The sequence below is a fragment of the Saccostrea echinata genome, unplaced genomic scaffold (genome assembly GCF_033153115.1).
Source record: "Saccostrea echinata isolate AGI-Se365-2 ecotype Australia unplaced genomic scaffold, CSIRO_AGI_Sech_v1 ptg000016l, whole genome shotgun sequence".
Classification (NCBI taxonomy): Eukaryota; Metazoa; Mollusca; class Bivalvia; order Ostreida; family Ostreidae; genus Saccostrea; species Saccostrea echinata.
Window position 1 is genome coordinate 15,695,044 of NW_026889765.1, and position 14,627 is coordinate 15,709,670.

The window sequence follows — 14,627 nt, forward strand, 5'->3', positions numbered from 1 at the left end:
ATTAAACTTTACTCACAATAAATTTGAAAATCTGTTGAAAAATATCAATGCAATCACGCCACAAACAGCTGACAAACACTGCACTTTGGAAGTTCGGTAGGCACACCTCCATCATCGAGATTGTTGTGACGTTGTCTTAACAATGTAAGCTGTCGCCAGTGTCTCCATGTCAACATCATAAATTAATGAATATGCCTTACTGAAATCGTAGATTTTATGTTTTTGATCAAATTTTGTACTTGATTTCAAGTTATCTGGTCCGGACAAGTGTCTCCATCCATCCCTTTCCGACCGAAATTCCTCCAACTTTTTATTATCAAACATCGGACGTGTTTCTTGTGTTTTTTTAACATCGAATATGGGATCTCATGAATACAAAAATTCCAAGACACCTATATGCTCACTATAATTGATCACAAGTAGCCTTTCACAGAATATTCCCTTCAAAACAGAATCCTTTGCCAGATGAATTTGAAGCGTAACCGCTTCTCAAGCCGATTTACACCAAGCGTAATTTGTCAAAATCTACGACGTACAGTTAGTGCAATATTTATATTCGATTACATTCGATTGTCCGTCTCAAATGTATATATAAGTAATAAATAACAAGTTTAAAAACTTCAATGGGAATTGAAGTGGGTCGGTACGTGATCAAATCTTCTGAGAAGGCCTTCGGCCTTCACAGGATTTGATCACGTGACCGACCCACTTCAATTCCCATTGAAGTTTTTAAACTTGTTATTTATTTCTTAAGTAAACTAATGCGAATTAAAATTTTATTTCTACAATAAGCCATTCAGCAGTTCAGTAAGGCTATTATGACGTCATTTACAAATCACGTCATATTGTGCACAGCAGATATACATTTGACATAATGTCATAGTGTCTGTACACATTTTAGTGGTTAACATGATATTCCTTTGTTTTCTACTCAAAAATAGCACAAGTACCTATATTTGACCATCGACATGTGGCCTGTGACCTATTTCTGCCCTTACGCATGCGTCGAAATTTAATTCGAATTAGCTTCGCTTAGCGTTCACACGGAGCTAAAGCGAAGTAATTTAATGCGCAGTATACTAATTCGAATTAAACTAATTCGCATTAAATTCTCCGTGTGAACGCGGATCAAATTTAATTCGCAGTAACTTACGTTTAATTCGAATTAAACTCTCCGTGTGAACAGGGCATAAAACTGAGCCTTTCCTGAGAGACTAAGATTGCTTGGTAATTTTGATTTGATTGTAAAATATGCTTTCCTTGCTCTACCTGCTAAATTCTCGCATGCATATTTCAATTTACCATTATTTTTTAGGACAACACCCAAATATTTATATTCATCAACAAAAAGCAATAACATCTTCTTTAAACTTTATTTTTTTACAATTCAATTTTTTAAGGTTTTTACTAGAAAATACCATAGCATTAGTTTTTTCTGTATTTACTTCTAACTTCCAGTCACCACAATATCTTTCCGATGAATTAAGACGTTGTTGTAGTCCATCTACTGATTCAGATACAAGTAATCAGTATACAAGATATATTAATCATTCCAGGCATCAAATTTTTGTTTGTGTTATGTATCCTTAGGAGGTTTAATTTTAAAATCACTCTAGCGGCTCGCTTTTGGAGTTTACACAGTTTCCTAACTAAAGACCGTCTTCGGTCCTTGTTGGCTATCCGTGAATGTGCACTATTAAAGTCAAAATAAGCCAAATCATAGATAAGAGCTTCGCTCTCCCTAGAATAAGATTTTGCTAAATATTTTGACTTTATAACGCGTTCACTGATAAAATTGCCGACTTACGAGTTCAGCTATGAATGCTATAGTTCGGGCTCAGGATTGTTTCCATCTGCACGGGATCGAAGTCCAATCACATCGTATGATTTTTACAGCTGACAGCCAGTCAAACTAGGCGAGAGTACACGCTGTGCAGGTATTTTTGTAAACTATGTGAATTTGCATCAGCGGGCATTGTTATTCTGTTGTCCTCATTAATGCTGATACATATAAAATTGAAATTGTTTACAGTATTAACAATAATTAAGTATAGTTTTATAGAAAAGGACCAAGATGCTAAGATAAACAAACTGTGTATACTACACTGAAACTGGGTTAAATTTGTGACACACTTTCCCGAAGAGGGTTACATGACATGCTATATAAAGTGCTTTAAATTCTGCAGGTTTTGAGCCAAAAAAGTTAAACTGTATAATTTAAAGCTTTAAGTTATGCGATGCAATGCATTTGGCCAACTTTGACACAATCCACAGGTTTATATATAAGCAATATTATCTAATCCTTTATTCCGTGTAATAAAAGCATGTGCAGGTACCGTACAGTCAAAAAATGAAGTTTGTAAAGAGTTTAGAACACACCAAGTATGTATGAAGTGTTATATCTTGTTTGAATATATATTGATCCTTCCAGTTCTCAATTTCTTTTTTAAAATTATGAAAAAAATTTAGGTTTCTGATATATTTCAACATGTTTAATCAAAACAAAGATTTATTAGTATGGTATATAGAGAATATTGCATTCAAAAAATCTTTGGACCAGACTGTCAGACTATTTGACTATTAGAATGTCGGAATGCAAGGCTTGAACCATATCCTAGCTACAGTGGCTGCAACGTTATTGTTGACAAACCAATCGTGTAGAATCGTTCGTGTAACGTGCGTGATCGTTCGTGTAACGTGAGAGATCGTGCGTGTATCAGACTCAATCGTTTGCGGTTTTAATCGTGCGTGATCGTGCATGAAGAAACGCGTAAATTTCGTTTTGTAAGTTTTTATCGGAATGTTGTTTTTATACAAGCATTTCGCTTGTCTGTTTTTCTTTTTTTTTCAATCCAAAAAAAATAAATGAGGAGCGATTTACATAATTGAAAGAAGAACGAACTAATTATCGCTTGGAAATAATCAATATGATAAGTCGTACAATATTGTGTTCTTGTCAAATAGCGTGATTTTTTGTGATAAACCGTACTTGGATGTTTAAGGATTAATTATGTATACTGCTAATTATGGTAAAGATATTTTTAAAATCAATAGATCAGAAAAATAGATATTCTTACAAATAAATTAATAAACAATTCTCAATGCTTACATAAATATTTAGTCGGCGAATGTACATGTACACGACATGATTGTGGGGGTTTTGTTTATCAGTGTTTATCTCTGGAGCATACTTTAAAATATTTTTATAATTTCTGCAAATCAATAATTTGTAAAATAATTGTTGATTTAGAGATTCACAAATGGAAACATGGATATAACTTATAATTTAATTCATTTTCATGCCATTTTTTTCAAACTTATCCCTTTCTACATATTATGAAATCCAATTCAATCAAAACTCAAGGCCCACCTACATGTACATCTTCTGAAAAGATCAGTTTTCTTAAGTCGGAGAATTACGTAAATGATCATTTGTAATCTAAAATGATCAATAAGTCTCACATGTATTTAGTTCCAGAAATATCCATTTTTATTTTTTTTTCATTTTTCAAAGTCAATGAAATAATATCAATAATTATTTGAAATCTAAAATAAGTATTAAGCCTTATTTCGTTTTGAAAATATCCATTCCTAAAGAATTTGAACTATTTTGCGTGAAGAATCGTGCGTTTGCGTTAGCAAGCGTGTAAGATCGTGTAACGTGTAGAATCGTGTGCGTGAAAGATCGTTCGTGTAACAGATTCTATCGTGCGTTAATCGTGCGGAATCGTTCGTGTAACGTGATCGTTCGTGTAAGTTGTCAACAATAACGTTGCAGCCACTGTATGTCATTTCAGCTCCAGTAGCCCCATATATCAACATCAGGGTTGAAGGGCCATGCGCATTTATACTTTTGATTTATTTCAGTATGTTTTGGACAGTAGTTTGTTACCTTGGCATCCTCTTACTTGTACGGGAGTTGTTTAAACCTGTGCCAGCACCAATCAATGGAGTTTACAGACAGCCAGGTATAAGCTGAGTGTATTATTGATCAAATTTATATATGATAATAAAAACATGTATATAGACTTGTAGATAGGTCATGTTTTGTTTGTGGAATTGAAATCAAACCAAGATGTTTAACATGTTTAAAATTTTAAAATTGATTTATATATAGGATTGATACTGTTTTCCTGTAGTGGTAAGGATCTTTAAAAATAACTGACTTTTCAAGTTTTTGGTCAGAGGCAGAATGGAATATATGTATCATGAAGAAATCTTTGATGTACTTCTTAAATTAATTTAATCCTCAAAACATCTGAGGGTAATGGTTTTTGATAAGTTGATGACACATATGTACTATTGTACTGGAGATTTTTTCATTGTATCCAAGGGTATTGAATGTATGCATATTTCCTCAAGAATTCAAATGATCCCATGGGACATACTTTGAAATCAGCTACCTCAAAGGTTCCCAAAATATTTTTTTTATTTAATCAGGCAGATGGTATCATCTCAAACGAATCATTTTCCTGTTCATGTTCAAACTAAGGCAATGGAAGAAGAGGAAAGAGAAAACATTACAGGAAGGGAATTCTGGGTATGGGGCCTCTGTCAGTGACCCTGAAAAAATGGAGGACAATCCACCATTAATGGATAGTCCTTTTGTAAGTCAAACTATTATGAGAACCATTGTTTCTTACGATTTTAGAAAAAATATTGATGCTATATAGCTATATTGTATAGGCTCACTAGCCTGCTTGGTAGACTCATGTAGCATTAGATTTTGCTTGAATGGCAGACTTGATTATTATGCCTTCAAGAATTTTTAAAATGTCAAGGCCATTTATTTATTGCATGTTAATATATATATACAGTTGAACTTTGGTATCTCAAACACGGATATCTCGAATACCAAGGATATATTGAAGTGATTTTGAAGTCCCAACTGCTTATTCCTTAAGTATTTTACCCTAGATATCTCGAATCCTCGGTTATCTCGAAGTATTTTCTCGGTCCCTTCAAGTTCGAGATAATGAGGTTTGACTGTATATCAAATGAAGTACTTGCAGATATATCATAAAAATATGGTAATCTTGATCTAGGTAATGATGTAATAGGTTTTTTAATTACCTGAAGATTGTAGTCAACTCATATATTTTTGTTGTGTTCAAAAGTTTTAAAGTAGCTCACAAGAAAATTGTTAAATTGCACAGTGTTATTTCATTTCTAGGCAATTGATTCAGTTTACTTTGGGGGATTCAACAAAGATGGAGTATATCTTGCTGCCAGAGTTGCCCGTCGTCACGGTCGACATTCAGAGGTGTGGTTGTATCTACGAATTCCAGGGGTGGGGGACTTCCACCACCCAGTACATCCTGACACCCTGGTCAGTAATGTGACCCCAGGGACACTTACAGCTGGGGGACTGAGAATTGAAATGCTTGAACCCATGATGAAGTGGAAAATTTCCTTCAATGGACTGCTCAGGTGGTGATTGCTAATAATTTAAGTTATTGTTTTATTAAAAAAAAATAAGTGACTTCGACAGACCGGTTTTGATTAGTATAGAAAAGGTATCTTTTCTTTATAAGGAAACTTTTTGAAATTTTGTGATGATGAATTGCAGAAAAGGTGTATGTAAAGAATTAGACAGAGAGGATGGCACCTTGACGTATACCAAATTTTCCTTTATGTGAGTATAACAGTAAATATTTAAATGCATTGTTACTGTGGTGTATCATTAAGATATCAAGTTGCATTTTACTTCTCAATAAAAGTACAAATGTTTAGAAATACATTTCTCATATAAAATATAAATAATATTACTGTTATTTGTATAACAAATCAGTATCCACTTTTGTAGTTAATGCACAAGATTGTCATAAATATTTGGAGTAATATTTATATTTTAGATGGAAGGCTATGACAGATCCATTTAATTTTGACACAAACATCAGTCCAAGAGCTCTAGCAGATGCAATGGCTAGGGAAGAATGGACAAGAGACTTCTTTAACAGACTTCAGAGGTACAGAAAATATCAAACTTAATGTAAAAAAATATAATCTGATATCAAAAAAGAAAAATAAAAGAAAACAAAGTTTAAACAGTAAAAGAGAGAAAATATGGTGCTCATAGGATTTGTTTATGTTGCCCTGCCCACACAGGAGATGCAAGTTCCATGATAAAGAAAGAAAGAAATATAATTGTTGAATAATATACCTACCACAGAACATGGGAAATACAAAAAAATTAACAAATAAAATTAGTACATCAGAATTTTCTGAGTTGAAAGGAAATGCCAATTGGTCTATTATTAAATTTATAGCAAACATTTTATTCTAGGCCTTGAGATCAATGTCAACAGAATGTCATTTTTGTCCCCAAACCAATTAAATTTAAATTTTGTTTCCTTTTGAACATCATGAACTCAATTTTAAACATTGATATCTCAAATACCATTGATGTTTTGAAGTCATTTGGAAGTCCCAACCACTTTTTTTTATGTACATGTATTTTACCCTCAATATCTCAAACCTTTGGATATATCAAAAATTTTTTTGGGTTGCATCAAGTTGAAGATAAAGAGGTTTGACTGTATACATGCCTTGAATATAAAGTTAAGCACTTTAGGAAAACAGGATGAAAATGCTGTCCTGTTTGCCCTAGCTCTTTTTCAGTGCTATTTTTAATATTTTGATATATTCCTCTGTAGGGACCACCAGACTCATTATGAGCAGTGGGGGGAGTTGTGCGGGAGGATACAGGTGGAGGGGAGGGAGGAACAACTCCTCCGTCTTAAGGCTGTCAGGGACCACTCTTATGGTAGGTTTTATTACAATATGAATCCCTACCATGTGATGGAAAGTATCAGATGTAGAAATCTTTCACTTTCTGAAAATAATATTGAGATCATGATGAACAAAATTAATTTTTGTGAACCAGGGTTTGACATTAACATTTATGAGTACTAGACCCGTCGGGCTACTTCCCATAATTTTTACTAGCCCTGACCGTAAAATCACTAGCCCTGACCAAACCTGCCAATTTTTTCTTGAAATCGTTAATTTTTATTGAGGTAATTTTGAAATTGTTTCAAACAAGCCAATAGAGTCAGGTTCATCAAGACATGCGAGTATTGTAAGCTTTAAAGATCATTCAAAGAACTTTTAATAATTTTTTTTATCTTAAATATTAATAAATTAATTGCAGAATATATTTTTTCAGTAACTATCTGTACCATATTGATACTGAACAACGCTAGTCTCTATCACGGCTTGTCTATTACAGCCATGGCTAAAATAGAGATAAATAGCGATTGTATCATACAGGGATTTTTTTCTTGAGAGAGCGATAGCTGTGTTTACAATCGGACAAATTAAGAAAAAATTCTTTAAAAGTTTTTGGAATATCAATCGGACAAATTAACAAAAATTCTTTAAAAGTTTTTGGAATATTTATATGAATGACTGAATTGGGTTTTGAACAGTTATTTGATTAACACGACCAATCAGTCTAGTTCATGTACATTTTACATGACCGGACCACTCATTTACTAGACTGGGTCGGTCGGACATGCCTTAGTGTCAAACCCTGTGAACATTTTAAATGGCACAGGACATTGGGAAAGGAGGGGGATTGGGATGTTCATTTATCAGAAAGGAGATAACTTTTGTTAACATGAAAGTTGTAAACATCCGTTTTATTTAACATGTTAATTAGATAATTAAAATGTAGCTATGAATTGCTAATGTTTTTAAATGAGAAGTGATTAATTATTTATTATGCTGATTATAGGTGTACGTGATTGGAGATCCTTTCATAGATACGTCATTCACTTCATTTTCACACAGGTTGGCAACAGATTTAGTACTATAGACACAAAATTTAGAAGTGCAAAGCTTTTATTTACTTATATCTGTAAATAAGTTTAAGAGGCAATTTTTAACAAAAACAAACTTGATGTTGATATATGGACACAATCTTATACAGCTGAGCTTTGCATGTTCATTCAAATACTAATGATAAATAGAAAATCATTCAGATGTGTGAAACATCTGGAATAATATTAATGAAACTTACCTTTTATAATTGATAGGTAAAAATTGTAAATTCTGTTTACACAAAATTCATCTGGATTGTGAGGCATTCAGATTATTGATGTCCATGCAGAATAACAAGGCTTGACTGTATTGGTTGACGTTACTGCAATCCAGCTTTAATTTCTTTTTTTCCTTTTTGAATTTTAAATATCAAATAATGAAACTTTGCAAAAAATTTGATCTTTGAAATAGGATGGTACCATTATACAAGTAGGGGTGGTCAGCATGCCAGAAAATATGTCACAGTAAGTATACATTCAATATGATATCTAAATTACAGGTTAATATCTCATATGTTTGCAACATGTGCAGTACTGTAGTAGAAATGAGTGAGATAGGCTTATTGCTAGAATAGTATGATTGCTTGAAGCATGTATTTTAAAATATTATAGAATTTAATTGCATTTTGGGTTTTGATAAGTCAACACTGCATGCAGGTTTATTTTTGTGTGAAGATGAGAATTAAATGAGGGTAGTTGGTGTGGATTGTGGATTTTTTTGTTTGTTTTACATTTAAATTAATCCTAGCATGATTATATACATGTAATCCCAATTTTTTGCCATGGATATATTAAAATATATCTTTTTCAGCTGATATAGGTTATTTGCATTTTTTTTCACATGAAGTAATATATATATATGGACTACATTTGTTATATACATGTAATTATTTCATTATTAAAACAACTTGTAAGGAGCAGTGTGCATACATGTCTATAGGGGGGATGGGGGGTTAGAGCATTTTTTTGTAGTGCTGCAAATAACACCAAATTACTATCGATTATCTTATTGAAATTTGTACTATACAGTCGATTACATAATTGATAGTCTGACCTTTCATTAAAAGCTACATTAAAAAAGGTTTTACATGTACTTATAACATTCAGATATTCTCATTAAAAAATGAAATTTCAGTACAAATCTCTGAGGTCATTCAACTTCAAAACAGGGAAAGTTTGTCATATGCATATGATATCGAGTAAAATTATTGTCCTTTAATAACGCTAAAAGATAGAAACACATAGTTTCTGTACCCTTTATTATAAATTTTTATCAATAAGAAATGGACTTGATAGACTTGATAAAATGATGATCCAGAGGTTATAATTATGTAAGATACAAAAACAATTAAATAAATAGAAATAGTTTGATATGGAATTTATTTCACGAGTGGCACAGAATTTTTTTTTTTTTACTCCTGCTATGCACTTGTGGAAATGTATATTAAAAAATCCTGTACCACTTGTGAAATGAATTCCATATCCAACCACATAATATTGAATTTTCATTTTATTACATTTTGAATTCTTTGATTTTTCCTTTGCCTATGTAGCTGTGTTTTTTTAACACTGTTGTGTCAGTCGTTGTGACTTCCTAGTTGAGTGGTTGAGATGTCAAACTTAGAGATTGTTAAGATTGAAAACATGGATTTCAACAACATATTTGGGGAAACTTTGGAAGTTATAGTCTCTGTTGGAAGTTTTTTAACATTCTTTGTGAATTAAGGGAAGGAAAATCCAGAGTTTTACTGCACTTCTGATATTCATTCATATTGTGATAGAATATCACTTTCTAATTGATGTTCTTTCACACTGCAACAGAATATCATTGTCATTTAATAAATAAATTACAGTATTTCACAGTTGAAAGTGTAATAAAAAATCGATACAACATCTTGAATTTAAAAATATATACTTCCATGTTTTACACATGGTTACCATTTATCCATTATAGCCAAAATATTTTGTTTGGTAAGTAGAGAGTTTTTTGCATGCAAGCATGATGGTAGAGGTTTCTTTTCAGTGAAGACTGAGGATTACCAATTTAAATTAATACTGAATGTGCATACTTTGTTATTTACAGCTATTGCATTAATTTGTATTATATTCAGCTACTGGCTCTTTTGTTTCATTTTTATTCATTGACTTTCATTTTATTATCATATCTTTAAGTGCAAACTTGTGCCTGCATGTCTATATAGTACATGGACATTTGTGTAAAAACTGTTAACTTGGGTTTCTTCTTTATTTTATCTTCAATGCGTTATTTATTTTCATCACAATCATTTATAAAAGTACTTATACTACTGATTAAACCAGTTTTAATTTTTAACCAGTACTTATTTACCAGGTACATGTATAATATTGCCACTGCATTGTTAATGGAACATATGTACATTCAGATATCCATGTCAGAAGTATAAAATCAGTGTCTTTAAACGACTTGCAAGCAATGTTTGTTCAGTACTTGTTTCACATTTTAAAGGTGTAATGCCATAGCGGTTTTATTAACTTTAAGAAGTTTACTTCTTTGTTTAAAGTGCAACTGAGTGAGGTATTTCTGATTGTCATATTCTTAGAATTCATAATTACATACCCATTTAGTTATCAGTATGATAAAAAAGATTGCCAAGAATTGTAGCAGGCCAGATTAAATGATTTTTAATTGTTATTCATCTCCATATCTGTGCTGAGCAGATAAGAAAATCTAGAAAATTTTACATCCTTTGCAAACCACAGCCAGAATGTACAATCAACTTCCAATTGGTGGTTGAATGAGATGAGAATATTTCATATCTGATTAAAATATTGACCATTGCGAGTAAAACATACTAGTCGAAAAATTAACTTTGATGCGACCTTTTAATACCCAGTTGCAATTTATTTAACATTTCTTGATTATTGTTGATTTCAATATTGCCATGGAAACAATTATTTTTATTGGTTTAACATGACGTCATGTGACTTATTGATACCTAATTAATATGTGCAAACACAAAAAATTTCATCACTATTGATTTTGAGTTGTCTTTATTGTTTGTCTCTTTTTTTTTTTTTACTCAGTTTGAAGGTTGGTTACCTGATGTTTCCGAGCTCCCAGACGTTCTCTGTGGAGGACACGGACATTAAACTGTGGGAGGTGGCTCCTGATGAGGGGCCTCTTAATGAATACAGCTTTAAACTGACAGCAGGTTATCATTTTGTCATCTGTTCATGTTACTGCGAAATCACAAATTTTTGTAGTTGTTTAATTTTTCGTTGTTTTTATGGTTACAGTATGAAGAGACCAATGAAATTAAATCCTCCAAGAAATGTAAATTTTCAAATACATAAGTTACAACTCCGCAGTTCTTCACTCATAAAATCAAATCCTCATGAATCACTGATTTTTCCTCAAGCTCAGACATTTCACCTCACGAAAATATGTTGTTTTTTTTTTACAGTATTTAAAAGATCACAGAAAATATTTCTATAATAATGGTCAAAGTGATTATAAAGATGTTTAAATTATAATCACCAAGAGAGTGCTGCTCTTCAAATTAAAAAGAAAAATCATTCATCAGTAGCTTTAAACTGCTGTTTTTGGCATAAATTGGGTTTAATCCATTAAAACTGTGTTTTTCAGTGGAAAATTAATTCTCAAAATATGATTGAAGTAATTTTCTTTCTTCCAGGAGGAATGACATTCTGTGTTGATGTGAAGGGGGAGGTAACTCCAGAATGGTACCACCACGAGGACAGAGGGAGCAGGATATATGAGAAATGTTGTCGTTATGTTGTCAATGGAAAACCAGCTTATGGCATAACAGAGTTTCAATACAGGTTTGTGGAAATTTGGAGCCTTAACAATGAATGGTAAATGAGACCAGAATTGATGGCAGTGTTTTGTGCAGATATTGATAATAGTACTGTACTTCATTCTTATACCTCTAGGAATAGCAATGGACCAAGCTACCTTCCTCCTAGTTCTCTCCCTTTGCTGTGTGAACCTCGGGATTTGGCCTCGGGCTCTGAGAAAGCTCTCACCCTCTGTTTCACTGAGGAGGCGTGTTGCAGTACCCGACTAGTGGGAGGAAAAGGGTCACAACTCGGCTTGTTATCATCTGTTCAGGACAAGGTAAGATTAGAATTGTGAAAGAGAAGTATTGGATTTGTAAATTCAGATCTTGATACAGTAAACAATGAAGTCTTTTTTTTTTTTTTTATCAAGTATATACATTCTACAAACTTAAAAAGTAGCTACAGGATATAAAGAATAATGTATATAACAGTTAAAAGGAAAAAAAAAACATTTCAGTGCCCATGGTAATTCCCTACAACTATGTTTTACTATGGAACTGTTACAATTTCTACTGGACATGTATTCACAACAATGTAGGTTTACGGGTAATAGATTTTGGAGTCAAAACGTTAACTTTCATGTTTGTCTCTTAAGGAATGCAAACGGAAAACACAAATTTTCTTGGAAGGTAATTAGCTTTCGTTGTTTTTATGGTATGAAGAGACACTCAAATTGATAACCTCCACAAAATGTTAAATTCTGAACTAGACTCTCCTGTTCATGTCTTCAACCATAAAATCAAACCCCCAGGGACAAATTTTTTTTTCAAACCACGAAAATTTGACCCCATGAAAATAGTTGATTTTACAGCGTGTCATTTGCAGGAGGAGTTTGCGGTAACTAAGGGGTTTTGTATCACACTTCAAGCCTTTAGGACACAACTACAGGTAATAAACGTATTGGGGATACCAACATACATGTATTTAAATTTTACATATAGGTTTTAAAAATCTTTTTGATAATTTCTACATGTACTTGTCAAGGCAAAATAACAAAATTTGATGTGAAAATCATGATGATTCAACAAATTTGCAAATGTTCTAGTCTTTTGATTGTTAAAGTAAGCCACTAAGGTAATATTGTAATTGAATATGCTATCACTGTAAAATTAAAGACCAGGAAAAGGTCTTGAATTGTAAAACATAATTATTAATGAAAAAAGTTACAATTTATGCCAGGAATGACTGTCCAGTCAGGTACATGTACTGAGAGTTTTACCCTGTACTGATACACAATTTTTTTCACATTAGCCTGCCTGAATTATGCAACACTAAAGTTTTTATTTACTTATAGAAATATCCGTCCTTTGATTCTGCCATCACAAAAATTGAGGAATCATTCAGGTGATGTAGAAATTGAAATATTTGATTTAACTTAGTTTTAACCAGTTTATTGCAGCTGTAATGTAGAGTAGAGCACTTTTATTGTTGCACATAGATGTAATTTTAGAATTCCTATTCTCTTTAAAGTCTGTCTCTTGAGGATTTTAAAAAAGAATCATATAAGTTGCAGAGATTATGTCATTGAATTTTTTTTTTATTTTTTTTTACCAGAAGTGGAAATATTCATGAGAAGCAGTCCATCTGTTCAGAAGCTGTAGAAGCCATTGCTGGAGGTTTGGTCAGTGATGATGTTAGATCTGCCATTTTGTCTGCAATGAAGGATGTATTTGGTGCTAACCATGAACACTGTTGTGTTGCAGTCAGGTCATCTGCTTCAGGTAAATAAAAAATCACTCCGACCTTATCATCAAATGTTACTCAACAAAATGATAAAATGACGATACTTTGTCGTTTTTCAGGTTTTTGATATCTGAAAAAGCACATTCACAGTCAAGATTAATGTGAAAAAGTGAAGATAACAAATTGTGATCAATCTCAAAAATCCCAGTTTACAAAACAAATCATGAACAGGGCAAAAACATGGACAATAAATCAATTTAGAATGTTGGTGAAATGAATTGATTGCTGGTTCTGTAGCCATAAAACTTGGATGAGCTCACTCTTTGATCAAAGTCTCACTTTTACAAAAGGAATTAAATGTAGATAAGAGAGACTACGATCAAAGTAAGTTAATCAAGGTTTTATGTCCCAGAGCCAGTAGTAGCTAGACTAGTTCTCTTTTAAGAAGCGTTCATTAATTTGTTTTTTCAGGGGAGGATGGTAGTGAGGCATCAGGAGCGGGACAGATGGAGACATTTTTAGGAGTTTGTGGAGCTGAGAAGGTAAACTGTTCAGAAATACATGTATACTGTGGAGCAAGATTTAGATGTATTTAATGATAAAACTTAATTGTCACTGTGAAGTTTTAATCACTTCTGGCTGAAATATGGCTCTAGAACATTATCCCAGTGCAAGGAAATTTACATCAAATGTGATATTATATCGAATGTGATAAAGTGAAAAATATTTAGTGAATAACAGTTACAAATGAGTTGTGACATACTGTATTAGGTTACTTTGTTAATTCATGGCCTAACAATCTTTTTTGAATCAGTTACTCAGAGTCAGCTTCAGATAGCTTTAATCTGAGTCAGCATCAGATACATGCATGTAGCTTAATTAATTAGGATAAATTTCATTTATTGAAAACTTATCATTTTACAAAACATGTACTATGTGTATGAAAAAATTTTGACCTTGAAGAGTGTAAAGTATTGTTTGTTTTTTGTAGATACTGAAAGCTGTCAGTAAGTGTTGGGCCTCTGCCTTCACCTATCAGGCTGTTCAGTATAGAAGGTTAACTTCCTTACTGCATCATCAAACTACACCATTTGTTAAACCCAAACATCTAAATTTGCTGCCAAGATTTAAAACCATATGTTAAGCCATTTTTTCATGACTCTTAAAAGCCATTAATATTTTAATTTGAAAATAAATTTCTAAAAATGATGTGCATATACTTGTACATTGCATATTAATGCATTGCTAATAAATGCAAAATAAATGCAAAAAGCAAAGTTG

At 32.4% G+C, this 14,627-nt stretch overlaps 1 protein-coding gene across 2 annotated transcripts in view; it reads left to right on the forward strand.

Annotated features, from left to right (window-relative positions):
* Nucleotides 1–3,866: 3,866 nt before the first annotated feature.
* LOC133188504 (uncharacterized phosphotransferase YvkC-like) overlaps nt 3,867–14,627 on the forward strand; it is a 59,940-nt gene continuing 49,179 nt past the window's right edge. For both annotated transcript variants that reach the window (XM_061323962.1, XM_061323961.1), the window contains exons 1-16: nt 3,867–3,968; nt 4,441–4,607; nt 5,174–5,430; nt 5,570–5,635; nt 5,856–5,969; nt 6,657–6,766; nt 7,739–7,794; nt 8,236–8,288; nt 10,887–11,014; nt 11,498–11,645; nt 11,757–11,940; nt 12,489–12,551; nt 12,958–13,007; nt 13,218–13,384; nt 13,818–13,888; nt 14,338–14,402. In XM_061323962.1, coding sequence (XP_061179946.1) covers nt 3,869–3,968; nt 4,441–4,607; nt 5,174–5,430; nt 5,570–5,635; nt 5,856–5,969; nt 6,657–6,766; nt 7,739–7,794; nt 8,236–8,288; nt 10,887–11,014; nt 11,498–11,645; nt 11,757–11,940; nt 12,489–12,551; nt 12,958–13,007; nt 13,218–13,384; nt 13,818–13,888; nt 14,338–14,402 — 1,799 coding nt within the window. In that variant the 5' untranslated portion in view covers nt 3,867–3,868. The remainder of the gene's footprint in view (nt 3,969–4,440; nt 4,608–5,173; nt 5,431–5,569; nt 5,636–5,855; nt 5,970–6,656; nt 6,767–7,738; nt 7,795–8,235; nt 8,289–10,886; nt 11,015–11,497; nt 11,646–11,756; nt 11,941–12,488; nt 12,552–12,957; nt 13,008–13,217; nt 13,385–13,817; nt 13,889–14,337; nt 14,403–14,627) is intronic.